General features: G+C 35.6%; 2 protein-coding genes across 7 annotated transcripts; one reads left to right on the top strand and one right to left on the bottom strand.

Annotated features, from left to right (window-relative positions):
• The first annotated feature begins 13253 nt into the window (after nucleotides 1-13253).
• LOC136223651 (receptor-like serine/threonine-protein kinase ALE2) lies at nucleotides 13254-18654 on the top strand. Of its 4 annotated transcripts, none has more exons than XM_066011767.1 (11): nucleotides 13254-13351; nucleotides 13703-13762; nucleotides 14427-14552; nucleotides 14641-14820; nucleotides 14914-15015; nucleotides 15107-15214; nucleotides 15325-15696; nucleotides 16353-16643; nucleotides 16779-17165; nucleotides 17309-17552; nucleotides 17633-18654. In XM_066011767.1, the coding sequence occupies exons 2-11, from the start codon at nucleotides 13711-13713 to the stop codon at nucleotides 18288-18290; spliced, it is 2520 nt and encodes an 839-aa protein (XP_065867839.1). In that variant the 5' UTR covers nucleotides 13254-13351; nucleotides 13703-13710; the 3' UTR covers nucleotides 18291-18654. The 4 variants fall into 4 exon arrangements, with proteins under 4 accessions (XP_065867839.1, XP_065867836.1, XP_065867837.1 ...); XM_066011764.1 differs by having other exon boundaries at nucleotides 16773-17165; XM_066011765.1 differs by lacking the exon at nucleotides 13254-13351 and adding an exon at nucleotides 13379-13491 and having other exon boundaries at nucleotides 16773-17165.
• A 542-nt stretch (nucleotides 18655-19196) lies between these two features.
• On the bottom strand, nucleotides 19197-25484 carry LOC136223013 (uncharacterized). 3 transcript variants are annotated; one of them, XM_066010783.1, is made up of 13 exons: nucleotides 25118-25484; nucleotides 24519-24638; nucleotides 24262-24403; nucleotides 23964-24169; nucleotides 23788-23876; nucleotides 23575-23711; nucleotides 23258-23389; nucleotides 20955-21098; nucleotides 20530-20597; nucleotides 20367-20417; nucleotides 20210-20269; nucleotides 19651-20082; nucleotides 19197-19536 (listed from the first exon to the last, which is right to left on the bottom strand). In XM_066010783.1, the coding sequence occupies exons 2-13, from the start codon at nucleotides 24519-24521 to the stop codon at nucleotides 19498-19500; spliced, it is 1503 nt and encodes a 500-aa protein (XP_065866855.1). In that variant the 5' UTR covers nucleotides 24522-24638; nucleotides 25118-25484; the 3' UTR covers nucleotides 19197-19497. The 3 variants fall into 3 exon arrangements, with proteins under 3 accessions (XP_065866855.1, XP_065866856.1, XP_065866853.1); XM_066010784.1 differs by having other exon boundaries at nucleotides 19197-19520; nucleotides 23258-23392; nucleotides 25118-25483; XM_066010781.1 differs by having other exon boundaries at nucleotides 23258-23392; nucleotides 25118-25482.
• Between the last annotated feature and the right edge of the window lie 1172 nt (nucleotides 25485-26656).

The following is a 26656-nucleotide window of genomic DNA, read 5'->3' as shown; positions in this document are numbered from 1 at the left end:
ATCTCATTTATTAGAAGATCAGCGAACCTAGCAGCTCATTCCTTAGCGAAGACTGTTAGTTCTAGTTTTGATTTTGGTGAGTGGACATGTCCACCACCTATGATTACCGATGTTATTCTTTCCGATTTATATTAATTCATTCATTCTTTCAAAAAAAAAATTGAGATGGAAATCATTTTCAAACGAGGATACAAAATTCTCACAACAAAATTGTTCACTGTGTATATAGGTAAGCATGAGATATTTTTCCTTATGAAAAAAGAGCTTTTTAATTAAGGAGGTGCGTGTTTATCTACTTTTCACCTCATGTTTGTCTTTTCATTTTAAAAGACAGAGTTTTAGGTGTTTGGTTAGACATTTCATGTTTACCTTTTACAGTTGAAAGTATTTTTTTTTTACAAAAGCATGAAATCTCTGATTTTTTTGAAAAACAGCATTTTCCAAAGGTAACCAGCAAACAGGAACATCAATCAGCAAATAGCGAAACATACCCTAACTATATAATCAACAATTTGTTAATATTAATAATGTCGGGATAAACATATATTCACAACATATATATTTATCCGAATAAGTAAACGGGTTTACGGGTTACCTCTTGTAGCGCGGAGCCCGTTCTTGATTTGCAGCGGAAGGATTCAGATCAATCACCTGATCTAGTATCACCAGTCAAGCCTTCAACCACGCCAAAAGAATTGGGAGAGGAAGACAATTGGTTCACGAACTAAAGCGACGACGAATCCCAAAGAGAGAGAGGGGGCGGCGGCCAAAAGGAGGAAGCAGGAGAGAAAAATTCTCTTTTCTGTGTTTTTGAGATACTGTATCTCTAAAACCTAATTCCTTATTCTCTTAGAATTAGTGTTGGTTAGGGTTTCTATTTATACTGAATAAATAGATAACCTAACCCTAATTCTTATTAGGTTTGGGCCCGTTCCATTTCGGGCGGGCCTAATTGGATCCATATCCAATTAATTCCAACATCTCCCACTCGCACGCAATGGAACTTATTCCAAACTTTCTCAATCTTGGTCTCTATCATACTCTTGCAAATAGTTCGTGCGACCGGCATACTATCGAGAGCTCTAGTGCTATATACTCGTTAGAACATATAGCTGCTCGATTTTCATGTAACAAACTTGGAACTATGTACTCGTTAGAGATATATAGATCTTATATTTGAACATGGATCGTCGGTGGTGTATGCTTTTATCCTAGACTCCATATCATATCCACTGTAGTCTTCGGATCTCTACAGTACATCTATTTTTCACAAATATGCACATATGCATAAGTGTCCAGACGGTGAAGAATAGAAACACTTAGATATGATTCAAATGGATGTCTTTCTCTCTTAACATTATTCTGTCCATTATAATTTGATTCGCTTATCCAGTCAAGGTCTCTTTGGTTGGTATTATCTCATCAACCTCGAGGTATCCCTTTCCAAGGTAGCTACATCAGACTAAACTTCTTAGAATAAGTCTAGGGTCTATAAGGATAAACAATAGTTAAGAAGCGCATCTTTATGACGTGAGTCTCACATTAGGAAAAGGCGAGATCAATCTACTTTTCCATCTCATGGTCGCTAAAGCACACATGGTATGGGTCATGTGTTATGGTGTTCAATTCTTTTCTGAAGAAGAGCATGTTATTAACACCATACAGAAGCATAGGTCTAGATGTGCCTGAACATCTAACTTTAGTTCATCACTTATGATGATCACTTCTGGCTATGACAGAAGGCTATAAGTTATGGCAAACTTGCCCTTTTAGATTACTTGTTAATCTTTTTCATGTATTTGTAACACATGTTATCTTGCACCGTAATGGAAACACTTTTCCATGTCTATAGCAATACGGCTTCTATCATTGAACAAGCTCTCGAAATTGCTCAAAGACAACCTCATCCTTCATTTATCATCACATTGACGAAATGGGGGAAACTGCTCATGTGAGTGAGCTACATTCTGTCTAAACATGCATTTTGAGTTCATAACAGCAAATATTTACAATTAAATACTCGCACTCGTGTATTGATGAAAATTCATAAAACCCTTATTAATAATTCATGTCTTACAAATAAAACAATGAAGAATGAGAAGTATACTTAGATCCTAAACAATCTTTGGGATCTAACATGTTTAACATAAACATCTCTCTTGACTGGTTTGGTGAGGGGATCTGCCACCATGTCATGAGTAGATATATACTTCACATTAACTTCTTTGCGTGCAATTAAGTCCCTGACAAAATGATACTTAATCTCTATGTGCTTTGATTTGCTGTGGAACCTTTGGTCCTTAGCGAAAGCTATAACAGATTGACTGTCACTGTTAACTATGACTTGGGTTTGACAATTGGTTACATTCAAGTTGTTTAGGAACTGATTCAGCCAAACAGCCTCTTGAAATGCTGATGAATACGATACGTATTCAGCTTCCATGGTGGACAGGGCTACACAAGTTTGTTTCTTGCTACTCTAGGAAATCGCGCCATTTCCTAGCAAGAACATATAGCCTGACGTGGACTTTCTTTCGTCCAAGTCTCCTGCCCAATCAACATCCGTGTATCCTCTCAGATTTAGGTCTTTACCTTGATAGCATAGAGAATAATCTGCTGTTCCTTTGAGGTACCTCAGTATCCTCTTCACAGCTGCCCAATGTGCTAGTCCTGGGTTGGACTGATATCTACTCACCATCCCAACGGTATGACAGATATCATGTCTTCTACACAACATGGCGTACATTAGACTACCTACGGCACTTGCATATGGAACTTTTTCCATCCTTTTCTTTTCGTTTGGATTCTTTGGACACATTTTGGTACTTAGGGTGATGTCCTTAGTCATCGGGCTATCTACAGGCCTACTTCCACGCATACCGAAATCATCAATGACTTTGTTAACATAAGTCTCTTGAGACAGTGCTAATAGTTTCTTTGATCGATCCCTTGAAATCTTAACCCCAAGTATGTATGCGGCTTCACCCATATCTTTCATTTCAAAACTTGAGTTTAGCCAAGCTTTGATTTGGTTTACAAATTCTATGTCATTTTCCTGCTATCAGTATGTCATCTACATACAGAGATAAAATGACAAAATTTCTACCCGACCGTTTCGTGTAGACACAATGGTCCTCTTCAAGCATCTTGAAGCCATTCGAAATCATTTGATTGTGAAAACGAAGGTACCATTTCCTAGAGGACTGTTTAAGGCCATAAATTGACTTTTTCAATTTGCAGATCTTATGCTCGGAGCCTTTTACCACGAAGCCCTCTGGTTGTGACATATAGATCTCTTCGCTCAATTCTCCATTGAGAAAAGCAATCTTAACATCCATCTGATGTAGCTCTAGGTCTAAACTTGCTACAATAGCTAAGATTAGTCTAATAGATGTAAACCTTACAACAGGTGAGAATGTCTCCTCGAAGTCTATTCCTTCCTGTTATGTATAGCCTTTAGCGACAAGGTGAGCTTTGTACCTTTCGATACTATTGTCAGCCCTTCGCTTCACTTTGAGAACCCATCTGCTCCCAACATCTTTTCTACCCTTTGGCAGATCAACCAGTTCCCAAACATGGTTGGATCTCATAGAATCTAGTTCCTCTTGCATTGCTATAGTCCATTTGTCTTTTTTCGGAGAAGTGAAAGCTTCTTTAGTATTTCTAGGTTCCGCGTCATCATTTGGAGTTCCTAAAAGTGCTGTGCCTTCGATACCAAATCGTCGACTATCAACTCTTTGCTTTTTAGTACGGCGCGGTTCTGAGTTTTGATAAACTTCTCTCATGCATTCATCATAACCCGGAATCCTATCTCTTAGACTTTGTCCCAAATTCTCACAAGAATCAGGAATCAAACTCCCACTTAAATAAGGATCTGTCACATTCGAAACATTTTGAGGTTCGGAACTTTGACCTTGTTCTTGTTCCTGGTAGTGATCGGTATCATTACCTTGATCCTCAAAATTCCTCCCACTCGAATGGAGAGGTCCGTTTGAATCTATTTCCTCAAACAGAGTGAGATCAGTGTCAACTTCTCCTAGCTTAGGAAACTCATTCTCTAAGAAGATGACGTCTCGTGATTCAAATTCTGTCACTCGGCCTTCACTATTTTCTCCCACTAGGACATATCCCTTTGATACGTCAGGGTATCTTATAAAGACACACTTTCTACCTCTTGGGCCTAATTTCCCAAATTTACTAGAGGTATCATGGGCAAAAATAGTACAACCCCAAGGTCTGAGCATACTCAAATCGGGTTTTCTACCAGTCCACAGCTCATAAGGAGTGGAAGTGACAGTCTTGGAGGGCACTCGGTTTAGAACATATGTAGCTGTGAGCAAAGCATCTCCCCAATAGGAAATAAGCAAGTTTGCTTCAGCCATCATAGATCGAACCATATCAAGGAGAGTTCTATTTCTCCTCTCAGCAACACCATTTTGTTGCGGAGTGTATGGGATAGACAACTGATGATCTATCCCTTTCTAATCACACAAAGCTTTGAATTCATCTGAAAGATATTCTCGACCTCGGTCAGTTCTCAAAACTTTGATCTTCTTATCTAGTTGATTTTCAACAAGGTTCATAAACTTTCTGAAACAACTCAAAGCTTCAGACTTGTGAGACATCAAGTAGATGTGACCATACCTTGTATAGTCATCTATGAAGGTGATGAAGTAGTAGGCCCCATGCCTAGCTCTCACATTCATTGGACCACAGACATCAGAATGAATTAATTGCAGAGGAAATTCTGCCCTAGTACCCTTCCCGAATGGTTTTCTATGCATTTTTCCTTTAAGACATGGTTCGCATGGAGGTAATTCAACTTTTCTTAAACTACCTAGTAAGCCCTCTTTGGCTAAACGTATCATGCGATCTTGGCCAATGTGATTTAACCTAGCATGCCATAAACTAACATCTTTATCCACAGAAGAAGAAGTAGTAACAGAAAAATTATTGGATTCATATAATTCAATATCGAAAATAGTCAAACCATTCAGTACATATCCTGAACCATAAAATTCATTATCCAAACTTAAATGCAAACTGTTATTAGCAAAAAGAAAGGAAAATCCAATTCTTAACAAAGAGTTCACAGAAATAAGGTTTCTCCGAATATTCGGAGCATAGAGAACATCTTGTAGGAGGAGAGTTTGACCGCCACGTAGACTTAATCTACATGTGCCAATCCATTCGACTACAACTCTCGAGTTGTCTCCCACATAGATCCATCTTGAACCGACTGGAATTCGTCGGAACTCGACAAAGGTCTCTCTTTCCTTCGTCACATGGTCCGTTGCACCTGAATCAACAACCCACAAAGGATCATGTTCAGCTATAAAAACAGTGCTAGATACATTTATTTCACTCACACATGAGTTAGTGTAGTGTACCTTAGGAACTTTGCAATCATTTGCATAGTGTCCTTTTTCCTAGCAGTTGAAACATTTCACACGTGAAAGCTTCAGTTTCTTTCTGTTCTTTGTTCTCTTTCCCTTTCTATTTTCTGTATTCATAGGCTCTTTGGCTTGCTCTTTGCCCTGGCTATAAAAGCGCTTACGCTTTTGCCTTGGAGGATTGGAACGCCTCCCACTTGAGTGGGCTCCCACATAATGGGCTTCAGCATTGAACTTAATCGATGCCAGACGATCCTCCTCTAGCTCAAGGTGGCGACAAACAGCATCGAAGGTTTGAATTGCTTCGGTGTGGGTTAGGTGCACCTTCATGTGCTCCCAAATGTTTGGCAAAGAGCGGATAACAGCTTGCACTTTCTGCTCATTGGTCAACTGATGACCTGCTTCATTCAGCTCACTGATCATGTTGGACATTTCTCTTAAATGCTTTTTCATTGTATGATCAGGCCTCTTCTTGTAAGTGTCAAACTTAATTGTCAATGAGCGGAGCCTAGTCAGAGACACACCTCCGAATTTCTCCTTCAAGGCATCCCATAGGCCATTGGCTGACTCAATCTTACAGAATTGCCTAGTGAACTCATCATCCATGGCACTCAGCATGATGATACGGGTAGTAGAATCCTTTTTCTTCCATGCCGTATAATCTCGACGAAGCTGAGCAGTTGCACCATCCTCAGGTTCGGCCATAACTGTATCCAAGTGAGCAAGCACATCTTGCTCTTCAAGCACATACTTTATTTTTATTGACCAAACCTCATAGTTATCCCCATTTAATTTTAGGTCTTTGTTGAGTTCAGCAACTATAGACTTTCTAGCTGCTGCCATTGATGACTGATCTACAATGGTATTGCATGACTTAGTAAGGAGTTATTAAAGGTTCAATACACGCATTAATTCTCTAGACAACTTATATCTAATCAATCAAATTTTCATTCTAAATTTCGATTCGAAAATGAGACCGAAGTGGCTCAAATTACCCTTTACACTTTAGTATTAGATCCAACTAATTAGATACATTAATGCTTAGAGAATTTTGTTACTCACAAGTAACGATTTTGCAACTTATTACAAAAAAAATGGTTGTTGTAAGGAATTAAGATGACTTTTGATTTATTATTTCGATCTTAATGTTGACTAATCTTAACTACTAAGGTCGAAGATAATCATTAAATCAATAATAACTAATCACTGATTTAATAAATCGCAATTAAATGCTCACATAAAATTATTCAAGCTCATCAATTCCAATCCAACATACCAAAAATTATCCAATCAAAATCGAATAATAATTAAATTAGGATCCCAATGGTTATCCAAACATATTTGAATAATCACACCATAAATAAAAAATTATCCAAACATATTTGAAATTTTTTTTTATTAAAAAAATCCATTAGAAAACAAAAATTCCAATAGAAATCCTAACAAAAATTATAACACTAGAATAATAAACCCCAAAGAAAAAATTTGTTCCAAAAATTAAATCCACAACCACACCAAAAACAAAAATGGTTCATTTAACCAACATAAAAATCTTTCATCTCTTCCATGTAGGGAATTTCTCCTACACGGAACGGGCGAGGGAAGGAACGAATCACAGATCTCCTTAACATTTTAGGCATCTCCCCGAAAACCCTAATTAAAAGAGATTGTATAAACTGCCCATCCAAAATTTTTGAAAAAATACCAAAAAAAAATCAGAAAAATTCAGAAACGTGTTTCTGTAAAAAATGGGAAAAAATTGGTCACGGGAAGAGGCCCCACGCGCCCACACGCGCCTGGCGCGTGTGGAGGGGCCTCTACCACGTGGCGCGCGCTGGTTGGTCCAGCTGGCGTCAGCGCGGCACCAACTGGCCAACTAGCGCCTGTCGCATGGCGGTCTGGGGGGAGACACGCATTTTCTCCCCCCTAAGTGGCGCGTGAAGGCCACGCGCCGCTTTTCCGGCCGATTCCGGCGATGAAAAATATATGGAACCTAGGGTTTTCGGGGTCTCTGGACTCGATGGTGTGGTCGGTTTTTAGATTTGACGAGCGGAACGAAAAATCAGAAGGTGACAGAAACCTAAAACGGATTTAATTGAGTAAAAAACGTTTAAATCGAACTCTAATTCAATTTAATCAAGCAATCAATCAATTCCAGTGTATAATCATAAAAAAATAATAACAATGAATTATTTTTAATCTTTCAAAAAAGATTCAAACGCAAACGGATTCGCGGTAAAGACGGAATACTAGATCCAATGGCTCTGATACCAATGTCAGGATAAACATATATTCACAACATATATATTTATCCGAATAAGTAAACGAGTTTATGGGTTACCTCTTGTAGCGCGGATCCCGTTCTTGATTTGCAGCGGAAGGATTTCTATTTATACTGAATAAATAGATAACCTAACCCTAATTCGTATTGGGTTTGGACCCGTTCCATTTCGGACGGGTCTAATTGGATCCATATCGAATCAATTCCAACAAATAAAATAGTGAAAATTTTATAAAGTCATAAGGGATATTTGATTTGATAAATTTATGGTATGAAATAGGATTATAATAATTTATTTGCTTTGTTAATTTTTTTTAAAGATCATTCGCTAACGTTGGTTTTATAATTCCAGAAATTAGTGATTCTCTTTTTTTTTTCTCTCTTCCCAATCAAATATGATTTTCTTTCTATTATCAAATTTAATAATAAAAAAATAAACCCACAGTTTTGTTCTATAATTAGCATACTCATTATTTTTCTTATAATTATTTTTCGGTTGATGGTTATTTTATTTTATTTATAGTTTAATATATATTTATATTTTTATTAAACAAATTTTATTTATATTTTTAAACTTCGGTAAGTTTCTTTTTCATTTAAAAAAACTCTAAACTTTTTGGAAAAGCGAAATCACCGACACGTGTAAACTGAATTGAACATCGGTAACCGCAGTACTACCATTCTTCATAAAAATCAGCACATGTGTTTTCCTGGGTTGCCTCCAACAACTTTTAGGTGGGACCAACTCATGTATGTCCAATTTTTATTTGGATTTTACAATAAAATTACAAACTTCTCTCAAAATCAATCCCTTCAAGATTTGTCGGCCTTTCCTTGATTTTATTTTATTTCATAATCTAATTCAAACAGATCATCATTAATTCTTGGTTTTTGTACATCATGTTTTTGCACTCTTACTGTAAAATCGATCAAATCATATTAATGCGTACGGATTAACTTAATATTTTTTATTTTTAACAATACGTTATTAGAGCACCCATAATGGGTGATATACTTTTATTGCATTATATCAAAAAAAAAAAATTCACTTTTTCAAAAAAAAAATCTAATACACTCAACTACCTCTTCATTACATCCATTTATATCACTTTTTTTTAGATAGGATCCACTTGTCATAAAACTCTTACACATTTCAAATAAATTATTATTTCTTTCCACCAAACAATTAATCTAATTATTTCATCATTCAATCTAAATAATTCTATTAATATATAAATTAGTTAAAAAAATAAATATCAATTATATCTATAATTATTTTGAACCGAAATAGTTAATTAAAAAATATAATTAATTGTAAAAATAACATATATCAAAAACGATATTTTTTTATTGAAATAAAACACGATAATACGAAACAGAATAAAATACAAGATTTAAAAACTAGGAAATTACATTAAAAGCACGAAACAAGGGACGATAAAAAAAACAATGACATTAGAACACGCAACATACGAAACGGAATAAAATACAAGATTTAAAAACGAAAAAAAATACATAAAAGCACGAATGGATATCATTAAATTGGGTTATATTGGCGTAATGGATATCGGGGTGGTAGATGTTGTGAGGGTTTGACATAAAATGACCGTGATTATGAGGAAATACGGGTTGTGGAGAACCCCTCATGAGAGATATTTGCATGTTCGATGTACTTCGGTTTGGCATTTGGAAAGGATTAGGGTGTTAAGAATCGGAATACAGATTTTTCTGCGAGAATTTTTTGCTACGTTGACGTTTATCCATTCATCTAAATATGCAAAATATAGTATTCAGGTGTGTTTTAGTTGTGTAAATGGGTTGGGTATTTATAAGGAATTTTTTAAAAAATTTAAAAAGTTACCGTTATATATATATATATATATAATTTTTTTTTTTCAAATTCAAGAGCATTGCAACTGATATATGAAAATATAATATAAGAAATAATGTTTTGGTGAACACAACCGGATATATTAAACTCTTTTTCTTTTTTGATTAAAAAAAAAAAGTGAATCAGTCACATATTGCAGTTGAAACACGCTTTAAATGTGCTTGTATCACACGCTCCTCAGCTGGCGACATCTCAGTCGCAAGTGCACTGCTGTTCCACACATAGGATGGATGATTGTTTGTCCTCTCTTCCGCATCACAATCAGCTCACCTCTCTCCTCATTTAACTCACCTCTCTCGAATGCATTAATTCAATTTTTTTTGTATTACTTAGTGAAATCGATTGTGGGTGTTCTTAGTAATTATTACTATATACGGTGCAAACTAATTTATAGGTACGCGGTTTTTCACTTATTTCGAGAGGTGAACTGTGTAAATGTCATATTGAATCAATTGATCATCTTTTCGTTACGTGTCCGGTGTCAAATAATCTATGCAATCTTTTCTGTTTTCGGCATACACCGTAGTAGTATACTGACCTTTGGGAGTCTTTTCCGGGAGATTAGAGCTGTCTGCTTACATATTTCTATGAGAAAATTGTGGAATTTGACTTCTATAACTGCTGTTTGATACATTTGATACATCAGAAATATAGTTATTTTTGAAAATGATCTCCCTTCAATCCAATTCCTTCAGAATCGGCTTCACTTTTACATTCAGGAACCAAAATGGATTGTCAATTTGCCGAGCGGTGCTAGGCCTCCGCCGGACCCTATCATTGTTCGCTTGTGCCCACCGCCGTCGGACTGGATAAAAGTTAATACCAACAGTGCGGCGGACGGTGCGCCGGGTATCGCCGGAGCTGGTGGGATTTTCAGAAATTCTCGTGGTTTTGTTATTGGCTGCTATGCTATTAACCTCTCTAGTTCCTATGCGCACATTGCCGAGCTGTTTGCCATTATTTTCGTAGTAGAATCTGTCTGAGAACGGGGGTGGCACAATCTTTGGATTGAATCGGGCTCTGCATATGCGGTGGATATGCTAAACAGAAAGATTTTCATGGCCCATTGGAAAATTAGACAAGACTGACTTCAATGTTTATCTAGATTCTCGAATATGAATTGCAGAATCACTCATATGTATCGAGAGGGCAATCAGGCGGCAGATCAACTTGTCCGTTTTGGCAAAACAGCTTCGGCTATTACATGGTGTCATTCGGCTCCTCATTTTTATCAATCGTCTGTTTTTGACGACCTATGTAATGTTGCTCATGTTCGTTTTCCTTAATTTTTCTATTTTTGAACCTTTTTTATCTTTCTTTTCCTCCCTTTGTAATTTTTCTTTTTTTATTAATAATATTTCGGGTTGATTTGGTGTGTTAGGGGTGCCAACCTAGTTGGGATGTCTAGCCACTTAATCGCGTCTCAATCTTTCATGCAAAAAAATGTACTCCTATATCAAATAAACAGTCAAATATATTTTTATATTTTTCAAATGACATAAAAAATACATCTACATCAATTTCACCTCATCTGTCACCGCACATATATCAAATAAACTGTCAAAATATGCAGTCGTAATTATTAATGACAGACAAATATATCCTTAATGGTGTAACATGTGTGATTTCATGATCAAAATAGAGCTGCTGAAATTTCAAATCCGCACGACATATGGTCTTGGTGCTGAAACTTCTGATTGAAAACTTTGATTCCACACCGCATGTGGAATCAATTTTCAGCAAATGTCTTTTCCTTTGTTTTAGTATATTGCCCTTTTGATCCGACTTTTTCCACCACTCGCTCTTTCATCTAATCGATTAGATGTCCGCATCATTAGTTATAGGAGAAATCTTTTTAACAAATTAAAGGAGATACAAATATTAAAATGTCAGTTTACAAAACAGTGTAGTAGTTCATTTTAAGATGGATGAGTAATTTTGAGCTCGTCTCATTTAATTATTCGACTGTTTTCATCTTATCATCTGTTTTGTTTTCTAAAACTAATTTCAAAGACTACATTTTGTTTTCTTAATTTTTATTTGATTATTTTTTTTCAATTGTCATAAATTTGTATTAACAGTAGATCATATTCGTGCTGCAAAATTTTTGACGTTTAATTTAACTTGATTTACATTCTAGTGCATTTGAGAATATTAACAATAGATTATTAAGAGAAAATGTAAATCATTTCACCTCTCAGACTGCAAATATCAGAAATTTCTTCAACAACATAGACATTTGAATATTGATTAACCTGGATATGGTTTGATTTAAGGTATTCCTTATGTGCTTGTCAAGAAATTAATTTGCCTAAAAGTTTAACTTCATAGGTAAAGTCCAAAAATAACTTTTATTATTAACATGTCCCGAATATCCCTTAAACTTAAACGGTATACAACACAATCTCATCTTAGCGTGTATTAAAATTTCATTAATGAATATAGTTTTGAAGATTTGAACTCACGATTAGTACTTAATATAAGAAACCTCATGATATGTCAAGAAATCACCTAAACGTTAAAACAAATAGATAAGATCTAAAAATAACTCTTATTATTATCTCTTAAAGTGGCACATGTATGCTTTGGACACCTTATGCTTTAAAAAAAAATCAATACAATAAGAAGAAAAAATGATGACAAAGAATATTCTAAGATTGCTAACCATTGTTTTTGGTAGAATAGTTATAATCTTTTGTTTCAATATATTAAGTCTTTAATTTATTATTTTTAGTCAAATTAATTTTTTTTTTGAATGATCATAAAAGTGAACTCATTTAAACATAAAACTTGGCTATCATTTGAAATTTGCATTTTATTAGGAAGTATTTTTTTAAGAAATATATGTAAGGTGACTCTAGAAACTATAAAAAATGAAATGTGTGATGTATTACAATTAACTAATTTGGTAAATAAAACCAAATGTGTTAAAAGTAAATAAATAACATAAGTTTAATGTGTTTGAAATAAAAGATTAAAAGTTGAATTCATGGAATGATGGGGGGCTAAGGATGGTTTTTGCCAAAAATGATTGGACAATATACCAAAACAAAAAGTAAAAGCACCATGTTTTTTTCAAAAGCACCATGATTAGTTTAGTAGAAGTAATTGTCAAATATAATGCATAGAAAAGGTGGATTTAGAAGTAGAGACAAGTCAAAGTACACCTAATACCATAAAAGTATACAAACATTTTAATCATGTAATGTAATCAAATGGAAGATACCATAGCCACAATGCTTCAACATAATAATATTTATTATTTTTATAGCTAACAAAGAATTCCATTAAAGAGTTTAACTTTAAATTAGGACTGAGCGTGTATCCTAAATATTCTTAAATCAGATCGAATATCCGAATAAAAAGATCCAAAATTAAATTAAATGGTTGATTTTTTAGAACCAAACTGAATTGTACCGTTAACTCAAATAGCTACTATTACGTAGCTTTTCATATTCATAATATCATTGAGTAAATATGTTGAGGATTCTGAAACCGGATCGAATATTCCAACAAAAGAAACCAAAACCATATAAGCTGTTAGACTTTTTATTTAGGACCAAATTAAATTATTTCGTTAAATTTATGAGTTATAATTCTGGAGATTTTCAAATTCCCGGATTTTAACATTTGTTAATCACCCCTGCTTTAAACCAAGATATCACCTATGCATTAAGGTCTTTTTTTTATGCAAAGAAAGAAGAATTTCACACTTAAAACTACTCTTTTTCCTCCACCTACCAACCTTCTTCTTGCTCAAAATGTCACTCTCTTAGTCCATTAAAGGTGAAAGTACTTTCCTTTATGCTTGATCAGTTTTAGAAATCTAACAAAAAATCAAGTATTCTCTTCTTCCTCTTCTTGCATTCTCTTATCTCTGCAAACTGAACAAACAATACTTGTATAAGAGGAGAAGTACAATTTAGGTTCTTTCTACCTAATTATTCTTTGTTTTTTTCAATTCTCATGTCCTCTTCTCATTATTACTTCTCTTCTACTGTATGTGGGTCTTCTTTTAGTTTCTTTTTGCGCTTATTGTTTCTTCAAGTAATACCCATCTCTTGCTTTCCCAAATTTTGTATAATTTTCAGTTTCTTCGCTTCGTATTTCTTATAGTTTGATCTTCTGTTGCTTTAGGTCTGAAAATGGGGTTTTGGCTGGTGATCTTATGTGCTTTATCAGTTCTTGGATCTGCAGGTAAATGTGTTTGATCTTTTAGTTTTTTCTTTGAATCATTTATGATCCCTACATTTTATTGGGGTTTATTGCATAATTGGTTGATACATTCCACAATCCTGAGTTTCAGTTCTGTTTTCATGAATTGCCATCACTGAGTTGAAATTGGAAATATTAGATGTTTTGCACTTTCTTTTTCTGTTGTAATCTAGATGAAGCCTGCTAAACAGTGTGTTTAAGGTTAATGTAAAGTTATGAAGCTTTTTTTTTTGGTTTTTGTCTTTTTTACCAAACATTAGTTAATGCTTTAGGCACTGTTAAAGCACTGTTTTAATAACTATGGATTTTAGATTTTGTTTATATTTAGTGCTACATAGGGTGATCGAGAGTGATATGAGTTTACTGGGAATTGAGGAAAATATGGTAGTGGATAGGACGGAGTGGAGGGAGCGAATTTGTGTCGCTGACACGACTTGATTTCACGGTTTTATATGATGGTTCATGTTAGCCGACCCCGAATCATTTCGGGACTAAGGCTTTGTTGTTGTTGTTGTTTAGTGCTACATAGGGCTATCAATTTCTGATACAACAATGTGATTTACAGAGAAGTTAATTATGTGGAATTTATAGATCACATGACACCATTATGACACGAAAACCCATTTTGATACCCTTATTGCTACAGATCCTGCATTTGCTCCTAAACAAGCACCTTCTAGCCTTAGCTGGAGCAGACATGGAAAGCTAAGCACTTTACCGGATAACAAACGGTATCATGTTTCCTCTTCTGTGGATCACCTTCCAACTAATGGTAGGAGAATAATCTATCATTGTCTTCCACTTGTAAAGGGATATGGATATACTGTAAATTTTGAAGCACAAACCCTTTCCTGTTGTAGCTCCTTCGAGTATTGCGATTCCACCTTCAATACAATTTGGAAATCCTGTAAAGAAGTGGATGAACAGTCCTGCGTATCCTCCTTCAGTTTCACCTCACAGAAATCATCATCACACTAGGAATCACCAGGGAATTTCCAATCCATCCCATCTTATTCCTCCACCGAGTTACGATCAGATAGGTTTGGTTCTTTGATGATAAAATGTTGAAATGTCAAATCAATTTTTATGTTATTCTATATGGAAGTTACTAAAATTTCTTACGGAAAATGTAGCTCCTTCGGGCCATTCATTTCATTCTCCATCTCCTTCACCAATAAGCTGGAATTCTCTTGCACCTGCATCATATCCAACTGGCCAATCAAGTCATTTTAATAGTATGTCAAGACTTCTATCTGTATTTGATTGACCATTCTATTACTTTGTATAATCGAACAAATAATTGTGATCATGTTTTCGCCTTGCAAGTGCCAATTCATCCTCCTGCAACATCTCCATTGGGTTCCCACTTGAAGAAGATTAAGGCTCCCCAGACGTCACAAATTATGCATTTACCACCTCCACCTCCTAATGAAGGTAACCATGTTATCGGTTCTTTCCACAATATATGATGCGTTTGCTGTTTAGTTTAATTTTCCTGGTCTATTAAGCATATCCGTGTCTCATGAATTTCATCTATCTTGCAGATTGTCCATCAATAACGTGCTCAGACCCGCTGACTTATACACCTCCCGGGACATTTTGTGGGTGCGTGTGGCCAATTCAAGTCAAACTCCAACTTGGTGTTGCAATATACACATTTTTTACTTTGGTGTCAGAGCTTGCTGAGGAAATTGGAGCAAGTGTTGCACTAAATCATAGTCAAGTTCGCATTATGGGAGCAAATGCGGCTACTCAACAGCTAGAGAAAAGCATAGTTCTCATCAATCTGGTACCAGGGGGTGTAAAATTTGCTGATGCTACTGCATTTTCAATCTACAAGAAATTATGGAACAAACAGGTTCTCATAAAGCCTTCCCTCTTTGGTACCTACGAAGTATTATATGTTCACTATCCAGGTTATATTTTGATCCTTCTTGAATGTTTTACAGATAGTATAAAATTTTCAACACTAGGCTCTGCATTTTTTAATCACCACCCAACCGACGGTCATTGAATTTATGAGATGTTACAGTCAGAATTTGTGCCATAAATCTTCTATTTGTTCTATTGCAGTACTATTAAAGTTTGAAATCCCTTATTCCGGCCAATAGGATATCAGAAAGAGAATTTGAATTTGTCAATCTTGATTTGCATTCGTAATTATTGAAAGAGGCCATACAATTTGAAAAATTGAAGAGTGATTTTTAGTTATATTCCCTTTTAGAAACTTTGTTGTCCTAAATATATTGTTTAACATGGCTACTTATAGATGAAATGGTATACTTGTTGATGTGGTTGGTCTGAGACATGTTTCCGAGCTCTTATAGGCTGAAATGTAGGTTTTATGACTTTAACGGCATTGCAATAGAATAATTAAGGTTTTACTTTAGCACAAAGTGATCTTCTAGTGAAACATTTCCATAAAATAACCCCAATTTCTTGCTATGTCATTTACTTCAAAGCCGGCTAATAGATGGAGTTCAAGTTGCCTATTTTCTCTCTATATGCTTTTGGAACCTTAGCTCCATATTTCGTAATCAGTTCTCACTTTTGAAGCTCTTACAAGCTGCAGGTCTTCCTCCCTCTCCACCTTCACCTATGAGCATTTCTACTATAGATAACAAACCCTATCCGGGCCATGACAACGAAGGAAGGCCTGCTAAACCTTTAGGGGTTAATGTGCCAAGGAGAAGCAATGACCGGCTTGGTGGAGGCATGATAGCTCTTATAGTTCTCTCCAGTTTTGCTGCCCTCTTTACATGTATGGCAATTGCTTGGCTTTTTCTGTTGAAATGTGGAACTTGTGTTCACCAATCTCTGGAAGTTCCTCAAACTTTACATACCTCCCCTGCAAAGCCGCCAGGTACCATCATTTTGATCATTGATTTTCAACTGAGATGCCTAATTTTTCCATTTTAACTTGCAAGTTCCTGCTACTGTAATTACTAATCATTGTCAATTTGCGGTGTATGCTGATTTCTACACTTGGCAGGGACAGGTGGGCCCGTGATTGCTGGGAACAGACCTGGTTCCGCATCAATGTCCTTCAGTTCTGGTGCAATGACATATGCAGGATCTGCTAAGGTTTTCTCCCTTAATGACATAGAGAGGGCGACAAATAACTTTGATTCTTCAAAGATCCTTGGAGAAGGAGGATTCGGACTTGTCTATTGTGGTAAGTTGGATGATGGAAAGATGGTTGCTGTGAAGGTTTTGAAGAGAGAAGGTCAGCATGGTAGCCGTGAATTCTTGGCAGAAGTTGAGATGCTTAGCCGTCTACATCACAGAAACCTAGTTCAATTGATTGGAATTTGCGTAGAGGAGCGCGCACGGTGCCTAGTCTACGAGCTTATCCCAAATGGAAGTGTTGAATCTCATTTACATGGTGAACATAAAACCTTACAAATTTCTGTAGCTGCTTCTCACTCTATATGTGGCTTTCAAATTGATATTTAAATGTTTGAAATCATCATTTGTTATTTTTCGCTGAGAAACGTTTTCTGAACTTATGTTTTTGGTTTTGTCCAGGAATTGATAAGGAAACTGATCCACTAGACTGGGATGCTCGAATGAAGATTGCCTTCGGTGCAGCACGAGGCTTGGCCTATTTGCATGAAGACTCAAGTCCTAGAGTGATACACAGAGACTTCAAATCCAGTAACATCTTGTTAGAACATGATTTCACACCTAAAGTTTCAGATTTCGGTTTGGCACGAGCAGCAATGGAAGAGGGAAACAAGCACATCTCAACACATGTTATGGGAACTTTTGGGTATTCAAACGATTCTACGTTTATACTTCTTCTTTTTTTCAGTTAGAAGCCTATCTTATTAACCGATTTCTTCTTTTCAGCTATTTGGCTCCAGAGTATGCAATGACAGGGCATCTGCTTGTGAAAAGTGATGTTTATAGTTATGGCGTAGTCCTACTCGAACTCCTAACCGGGCGAAAACCTGTAGACTTCTCCCAACCACCAGGTCAAGAAAATCTTGTTGCTTATGCTCGTCCGCTCCTCACAAGCAAGGAAGGGTTAGAAACAATGGTTGACCCAGCCATAAAGTATGCGGTCTCTTATGATACTGTATCTAAAGTAGCAGCAATTGCATCAATGTGCGTGCAACCCGAAGTATCTCACCGTCCTTTCATGGGTGAAGTAGTTCAGGCCTTGAAACTTGTGTGCAATGAGTTTGACGAAACAAAAGAGGATGCACCGAGAAGTTTGAGCAGAGAGAATCTTCTGACCTATGTAGATAGCAAGAGCAAAAGAGTTTCAGGTGATATTATGGAAGCTTCACATTCCCATCATCAACTTCCTTTATCAGCATCTGATTTATTCAGTACACCAGTGGGACTCGAGGATCAAGAACTCGGGTCTTTCACGAGGCACTCTAGTTCGGGGCCTCTGAGAACAGGAAGCAGAAGACAGTTCTGGCAGAGATTAAGAAGTTTGTCTGGAGGCAACATTAGTGATCATGGATTTTCACTTAAATTATGGCCTGGAAACACTTGAACTTTCCCAAGACAGAAAAATTCCTATTTTGTTGCTTATTGATGCAAGATGCAGTCTCAAGCTTCTTGCATACAGATTCAGGAATTAGGTCCCTTGATGCCTAAAACCGGAAATGAACCAGAGCTTTGAGCCTGGCACTGACAGACTCGATCTGCAACAGACAAGATCAAGCGGATTACATGACCTTATCCTACACCCTGGTTCTAGTTGAAGTCTGATTTTTATCCAAGTGTTCCTTAGTGTGTATCCTTTTCATATTCTCTGCTTTTGTTTGGTATTAAAGCATCTTTTGGGAATTATCTCTACTATGTAAATGAATTCACTAGAAGGAGTAATGACAGGATCCATTGATTGCGGAAAACTCCAGGGAAGCTGTGTACAGAACTTCAATTTTTTCTGCAAATTTAAAAATATCAATTGAGCATCCCAAACATTCTCTGTTAGTGAATACTGAACCCGTCACTTAGCCTCCTGCAGAATTTTTAAGCAGACCATCAACCAAAAAGGGTGACAATATGGAATTCATTGGAACTACCTGTAACTATTTAAGATTATAAAAGCTCCCATTGATTTGGACAGTATCCTGATGCAAATTTGAAACCCAGTCTAAAACGTGCTTTGGTTTGGGTAGGATAGAAACATAAGATAAAGACAACCCAACCAACCGTTTGGGCTACTTTTATTAATTTTAGCTTATCCAGACGTTGTTTTGGTCTTAGAAAAGCCAGAAAAATGATATGCCCTACAAATTGCATTGCATCCTAGAAGTGCCCTTACCTCTAGAGTGCATCCTTCTGCCTTCGATTATAACTCTGTGCATGTTAAGATAATATACGAACTAAGTGATGCTTAAATAAGTAAATTCATTCATATTAATTGATTGAAATCTAAGCTTGAAAAGAAGAAGAAAAAAAGAACTCATCTTTGTAAAGCATAAATAGGTTTACTAGCAAACATGGACTAGACTATCTATTAGTTTCTATCAATACAATGTATCGACTAGACTATCGAGACAACTAAATCACGGTGATACATGAACAGCCTTAGACTAGTGTACACGTACAGGTGATACCAAGTATGACAGCGAAGCAATGACAAGCAAAACTTGGATCCTCAACTGATCTGAACATCTGCAACTTGTAATCGACTTCTCAGTGCCCCTTTTTGCTTCAACATATCTAGCACGTAAAGCACGAACCAACATGATTCAGGAAAGCTTCAGCCCTTTAACTGCTGCAGCAAAAATCTGGAGATCATTGTCAAAGAATTGAGCAATCAGGCGCATATTAAAAAAAAGGTTTAACATTAATCTATTTTTTCTTTCAAAAAGCGCTAATTGTGATCTGAACAAAGTTCACACCTTAGGAGAAGCTCCAACAGTCTGTTTCCTATCAGCACGAGTTCGATTATGGCTACTTGCTCCCGGATCCTGGATGTGATGGCTTCGCTCAGCAGCATTCAGCGCTGAAGATTCATCATTAGGAACTTCATCTAAGCTATCCCGTGGTTTGCTTTTTACTTGGCCACTGCTTCTGGGATTAGAACTGTTATTCTGTGTATTATTCATTAGGCGATTTTGATCATTCTTGCTGAACTGGGTAGCTGCTGCACGAGCACCAGCAATTGCTGCACTAAGACTTGATGACTTCTCCACTTGAGATGATTTATGAGGTGATGTCTTGGATATAGACCCGGGTTTTAAGGAAAAAGGATCACAAGGATTTGGAAGGGGAAATCTTACTGGCATTGGACCTTTCACTGGGGTCAGACCTCTAACTGCAGCCTCGTGTATCTGTCAAAGGTACAAACCTTGCATGAATATCAAACTTGCACAACATCGTATTAATAACTAGATGCAAATTTATTCATTTTACAGCACATACCTTCCTTCCCAAATTTATTCATTTTACAGCACATACCTTCCTTCCCAAATTATAAACACCTTTGAAGCCTCGCATCTCAAATGGAACTAGCAATTTCTGAAAAAGAAAAACAAAAGATCAATAAAAATTGGAGCAAGTAGAAAGTAGCAAATAAGAACACTTCCAAAAGTCAGGGTAAGTGCAGAGGGCGCACCTGCGGCCGTTCACAAAGCCAGCAAAAATCTGTTTGTCCCTCTAACCTTACCTGCAGGTTAAAGAAAAGCCCCAAATCAGGGAACATAGTTTACAGTTTATCAATTAAAGAAACCAAGTGCATGGATTTAAAAGAAATGTCAGAAACTCGAATTTTTGCCTACCCCTTCAGGTATCGCCTCCCAGCTTGCTACTTCTTCACCTCTAACACAGCCGACCACTTCAACACATCCTATAAAATACATAAACATATTATTAAATTTATCAAAAGTTTGAACCAAATGAAAGACAGAGCTAACAGACAATAGGAAAGGAAGTTCCCAAAATGATTTTACAATTCATGTAGCAAAAGATTAGAACTAATCAAAATGAATGAACTACAACAATTCAAGGCTTGAATCACGACATATAATTCACATACAAAGCATCTATAGATGGCTAGATACTAGATACCATATATATAATGAATACCAGTAGAAGAAGGTCATAAAGCACCCATGTTTAGAAACATGTAATGACTCAGGGAAGCATCAAGCCAGGATAGCACATTTCATGAACACAATTCATCTAGATGAAACAAACCAAGTACCTAAAAGTCTTGAAACAGGATAATGTTCAGGAAACTTAACATCAGTAATTCCATTCACTGCATAGATTTCCCTGTAGAAATCCTCCATTGCTTTACTTGTAGCTTCCTCTGGAACTCTACTTGCAGCATGAATCCAAAGGCGGCCTTCAAAAAACAAGACATGATAATTCATAATAAGCAATGTTTTGAAAACCGGACCGGACGTTGAACCGGTGAGACAACTGGTTCAAGGTTCAATAGGTTCAATCGGTTCAACCGGAATGGTTCAAACGGATAAAAAAATAAATAAATATATATATAAAAAATAAAATGATGTTTCATTGAACATAAAATTAAAAATTTCATACATATAATAAACAATTCTTAAGTTAACATATTAATTAAAAATTAAAAATTCATACAGATAATATAAAAATTCACACATCGGTAACCAATCCTTAATTTAACACATTAATTAAAAATTCACACATCTAAAATCAAACTCATAGTTTAACACAATATTAAAATTAAAATTAAATTAATTAACACCAATTATTAAAGAGGTTGTTCTCTACCTAATTTTTAAATTTTTTCCTTAATTCAATATGTTTTTCAAAAAATGGCAAAAAACCAGGGTCAATCCGGTTCACTGGTTCAACACCGGTTCGCGGTTCAACCGCGGTTTGATGCGGTTTAATATAGTTGAACCTGTATAGCTAAAACCGGACCGGACACTTGACTGGTTCGCGGTTCAACCGGCCGGTCCGGTCCGGTTTTCAAAACACGGATAATAAGTAACATATTTGGTCATAAGAAAAGGAGAATATGAAGAAAAGTGCACTTATTTTAGCCTTAGTTAAGTAAATTGAAAATGTTCTAGACTTGCCTCTGAAGCAAGCACTAGAGTGCTAAGAGAGTCTTTTAACAAACCTTGGTCAGCTTTAGCTCTCAATTTAAAAATTTATGCACATAAATTGGAAGTTTTGAGTCTACAATGCAACTTACTTTACTCCATTCGAAACTTTTAATGGAATCCATGACAATTTGGGCCTTGGCTATCAATTTAAAGTTCTCATACGGAATGCAGACAGAACATTTAACTTAGTTTATTTCACTTAATGGTTTTAATGGAACTAATAACCATTCATGCTATTTATTTTGGTCAATAAAGCAAAATTTTTGCGCCAAGAAAATCAAATAACTACTGAACTGTTACAACCGACTTGATAGAACTCAAACTCTAAATAACCAAACAACAAAACAGAAAAGAAGCACAGCAGAAGAATAATAGAGAAACAGAACAAAGAGTGCGGATGTTATTAATATATCAATATAGATGAAACAAGAACAATAGCAATGCTCCAAGGATGAATCTTTCCTCTCTCTTAGCAAAAGCTAGAGCCAAACAAAATAGAAGCATCTCTCAAACAGCTCCCCTTCTCTCTGTACAGCCAACCCTTACAACTAACAAATTGTACCAGCACTCTCTCCCCAGCAAATACGTTTCCAGCACCAACTCAATTATTCCCTCCACGTGTCTCTTCCAAGAATAATCATTACCCTCCTTAGGGCCATGGGTTAGATAGCTAGGCTAAGGGTTTCCACTAGTGATGGGCTCTCCCTTTCTATCATTATACAATTTACACTAAAACAAACTCTACTACCACTCTATTTTTATGAATTGCACTTATTCTACTAAGACAGCTAAATCCCTATGTCATCTGTACGCAACCCTATTTATCTTGCATTTCCTAAGCACCTGCAACCATATATTCTTTGGAAAAGGACACCAAAATAAAAGACGTTTTTGAGTTTCCACTAGTTCATTACATGAGCTGCATGTGTTAGGAGTTAAAAATTATCATCCCTACTTCTACATGTTTTCTTTCACCACTAATCTGTAAAGAATATCAAGTCATGCTTTAATCCTTGTGATCAAATCCCAACATCCAAATCTCTAAACAAAATGCTTTCCCAATACAAAGGTCTGAATCTCAAAAGAATAAAACATTTCCATTTTCGTTTATGCTTTAACTAGGCATCCAACATGAATTTTTACTCAAGTAGACCATAAAAACGGACATGGGTCTTGTGAACTTCCTTACGGCAAGTAACAAGATCCAAAATTCAAAGTTATCCAATCAACAAAAAGAAATTCAGCATTACAATTAATGGAGTCATTGAAAACTTTTAAAAAATACTTCCAAGACAAGTAGTGTGATAGACCTAAACAAGCTACACCATCTCACACAAAGAAAAGATAAAATCCTAAATTGAAAATTGAAAATTGTAAGCAAAAATTAAAAGTTGAAGAGGCGATTTACCTCGAATAGGAGCCGGCCAAGACCTTCCTTCAATGCGCTTGATTCCATAAATCAACAGAGAAGCCCATGGTTGGTGCATGGTCAAGCATTGGTTAGTGTAATTCTCATAGTTGCTTCTTCCTCTTTCTCCTCCTCCTCAAAAATATAAAAATAATTTCTTATATAAAAGAATTTAGAAAATTATTATTAAATTTTAAGTTAAATATTTTGATTTATTAGAATAGATGATTATTTGATATAATTTAATTTTTAAAATTTTTAATTTTATTATATTAAAAAATCAATATAAATGGATTTTGGGTAGTAAACAAACTAACTTGGTTTGAGCCGATTTGAGACCGGTAGAGTCCTCTTCATGGGCATCCTATCCATATCAATAGCATGGCCTTTTCTCTGGATGATCTGATCAAAGGCGCTAGTGCTTTCGATAGGCAATGGCATGTTCCCTTCTAGCCTAATACACATAAGGAAACTTGCTTACTTTCTACCCGTAGTAAAGATAATTGGTTGAATTGAACATAATACATTACCTCTGCAAAGATTCCTGAAGCTGCTCAACTTTTTTCTGTCTCTCCTCTTTGATTTCACCAGCTCTTGGTCTCTCAGAATCCACTGATGCCTGCAGGCACACAAAGCTGATGTGAAATTAATTATTTCTGCAGTTAAGTAAAGCCTCCAAACAATGTAAACTTATTGCAGGTATAACCTGAATAATAGTTGCAGCTTTAGTTTGCAACTTAAATCTGTATTCCTTGTGAGCAGCCATTGCTCTCAAACCCGTTTGCAAGAGAAGTGCAGAGACATGTAGGTTCTTGTAGGCTTTTCTAGCTTCATACCTGCGGACATGCTTCTGAATTTTTATAGCACCCGCCTCCCTTTTCATGCCTTCAAAATTTTTGCATGCAAGTCTTCCTAGAAAACTCAAATTTATAAAAAAAATGAGAAAACACAAATTTATGAGTGACATATGTATATACACAGAGTGTGTTTTTAAGATGAATCACCTCTCCAAAGTGCCTGTATGTGTATAGCAGCCTTCCACAGTGCAATAAACCGTTTACGAGCACAATGAGTTCGTACTCGCCGCTGGATGGTTTTTGCTGCATTACTGAGTACCTCAGTTCTCCTTGCATCTAATTCAGCAGCCTGCAATTTTTTTGGAGGCGAATTGAATAAGCATATCTTTAATCAAAGAACATAATGGATGTTTATGCAAGTATTCCAAAGTTTTTCCAGAAGATATACTCATTTGCATACAGACCATTTTGAGCTTTCGAAGCTCCCTCCTGGCTATTGTTCCCCTCCATCTGGTTTGGGACACAATTGCTCCTCTCTTCAGCCTCTTATAGTACAAAGAGGCTCTATGACAACGCCACTGGGCCTGCATTTTTTGACAAATCAGATATGCCACAAACTCCAAACAATTTATATAAACTGTCACACCCGACCCTAAACGGCATCGGGTATGAAAGGAAAACCAAATAACGAACATAAGAGTCCAAAGTCGAACCTATTTTTCTAAATATATATATATATATATATATATGAATTATAACCTAATACAATATTTTCTGACAAATATTGTATTAAAATAAATAATCCGGAAATTTAATATACCAAAATCATATGACTTTTTCCATTTTATTTTCTCATTTAATTTATGCAAAATTGTGGTGCTCATATTATTTATCAATTTTCATATATTAACCCTGCAACAATTAATTAAGCAGAGAGCACCACCATTAAATTAAACTTAAAGCAATAAAAATTGCAATAATTAAGAGAAGAATTAAAAGCATATCCAAATTGCAACTTCAAGTTGATTATAGTTTTCTCTTCAACATAAAGCTGTATACTTACTGATATATATATTATATATCCGAACAAAATACCGGGGACAACCCAAATTACGAGGAACCAACGCTAAACTCTTCATTTCCTCCTAATGCAAGTGAGTAAAAGTCACCGAAATAGCTCGAAAGTAGAAGGAGACACTCGAAATCGCCCAAAACGAGATAGCCGCAGTGAATCGGAGTGATTTTCTTCCAAGACAGGGATGAACGAAATCATCTCTTCAATAGCCATGGAGAGGAGTGGAGGAAGCCAAACCAGAGAGAGATGAGTGAGGAAGCAGTATCGATGAGAGAGAGAGAGAGAGGGGGAGCGAGGTGTGGAAATGATCTTCTTGAGAGGAGGCTCTAGAATTAGGGAAATGTTTATAATTTATTCCCCAATTTAGTTAGATCGCTATAATTCCCCTTTTAATTTATTATAACCTTTTAATTTAGTTCAAATTCTTCGATTTAGCTCCGAATCTTCCAATTCGAGCAATTTATTCTTTAATTCATTCCCTTATCATTTTCGTACTTATTTTTATTTTAGGAGTAAATCAAAAATTAAAACGATTAATTGTTCAATGTCCAATGAAGAACTGAAAATTAATCAATAACTCAAATAATCAATTGGTTTTTTTAAAACATGAACCTTTATTATTTTGATCATAAAGAAAAAATCATCGTAACCAATCTCAATTCTTATTAAAATCACACATAAAAATATAAATTGATTAAACCCAAAAATGTTATTTTAGGTCTAAAGAATTAAAATTCAAATAATAAGTCCAAAATATTATATAATCTAATATCAAATTACATATAAAAAATTTGAGTACGGACATGACATAAACTTATTGCAGTTACCTGAATAACAATTGCGGCTTTAGTTTGCAACTTCTGAACAGCTGCATCCTCTCGTTCCTTTACTCCCATAGCCTCTATAGCAAGAAGTTTAAATCCGTTTGTGACTTCAAACAAAGGCTGGCGAGTAAGGTATCCACCACAACTCATATTGATGTTTGGCTTGTTTAGATTTACACATCTAATGCAATTCAGTTTAGGTTGAGGGAAAAGGCTTGGTAATTTGAAAACACCAAAGAAATCCTTAAGAAACATATTGAAAAACAAAGATAAAACAAGAAATTGCAAGAAATTGATATGAGTCGATAGTTGAAAACTTTTCAATTAGTAGATACAAACCCCTATTTATAAGACATAAGATTTTAAAATAAAAGAGTCGTTACGTGTGAATAGACATAGTTAATAGTCAATAGTCAATATATGTAAATTTTATTAGATTTTGTTATCTTTCCTTGTTTAACTTTTTAAAATAGGTAAATACTCAATTCATAGTCACAATAGGCAATATTCAATATGTAAAAGAACATTTGCTAACCTCTTCATTTTTCTTTACACACTGAATTTTAATTTTTGCATTTTTATGTAAATAAAACATAGGATAAATTTTATGGTAAATAATTTTTTAGTCTCTATGTTTTTACCTATTATACTTGTCAGTTCACACATATACTTTAAGTTCCTTAACTTTTGTATTATTCAATTG

This window comes from Euphorbia lathyris, chromosome 3 (assembly GCF_963576675.1).
Source record: "Euphorbia lathyris chromosome 3, ddEupLath1.1, whole genome shotgun sequence".
Taxonomy (NCBI): Eukaryota; Viridiplantae; Streptophyta; class Magnoliopsida; order Malpighiales; family Euphorbiaceae; genus Euphorbia; species Euphorbia lathyris.
Note: the sequence above shows the minus strand (reverse complement) of the source record. Positions and strands in the feature narration are given on the sequence as shown.

Bases quoted from the DNA above. Each gene is read 5' to 3' on its own strand.
- LOC136223651 (XM_066011764.1), top strand. From the start codon at position 13,711: ATGGGGTTTTGGCTGGTGATCTTATGTGCTTTATCAGTTCTTGGATCT. The intron at 14,553-14,640 runs GTAGGAGAATAA...TTCCTGTTGTAG, and splicing joins GGATCACCTTCCAACTAATG to CTCCTTCGAGTATTGCGATT. The intron at 16,644-16,772 runs GTACCATCATTT...TACACTTGGCAG, and splicing joins CTCCCCTGCAAAGCCGCCAG to GGACAGGTGGGCCCGTGATT.
- LOC136223013 (XM_066010781.1), bottom strand. The intron at 23,712-23,787 runs GTAATGTATTAT...TATGTGTATTAG, and splicing joins CTTCAGGAATCTTTGCAGAG to GCTAGAAGGGAACATGCCAT. The intron at 20,270-20,366 runs GTGCGCCCTCTG...TTTCTTTTTCAG, and splicing joins GGCTTTGTGAACGGCCGCAG to AAATTGCTAGTTCCATTTGA.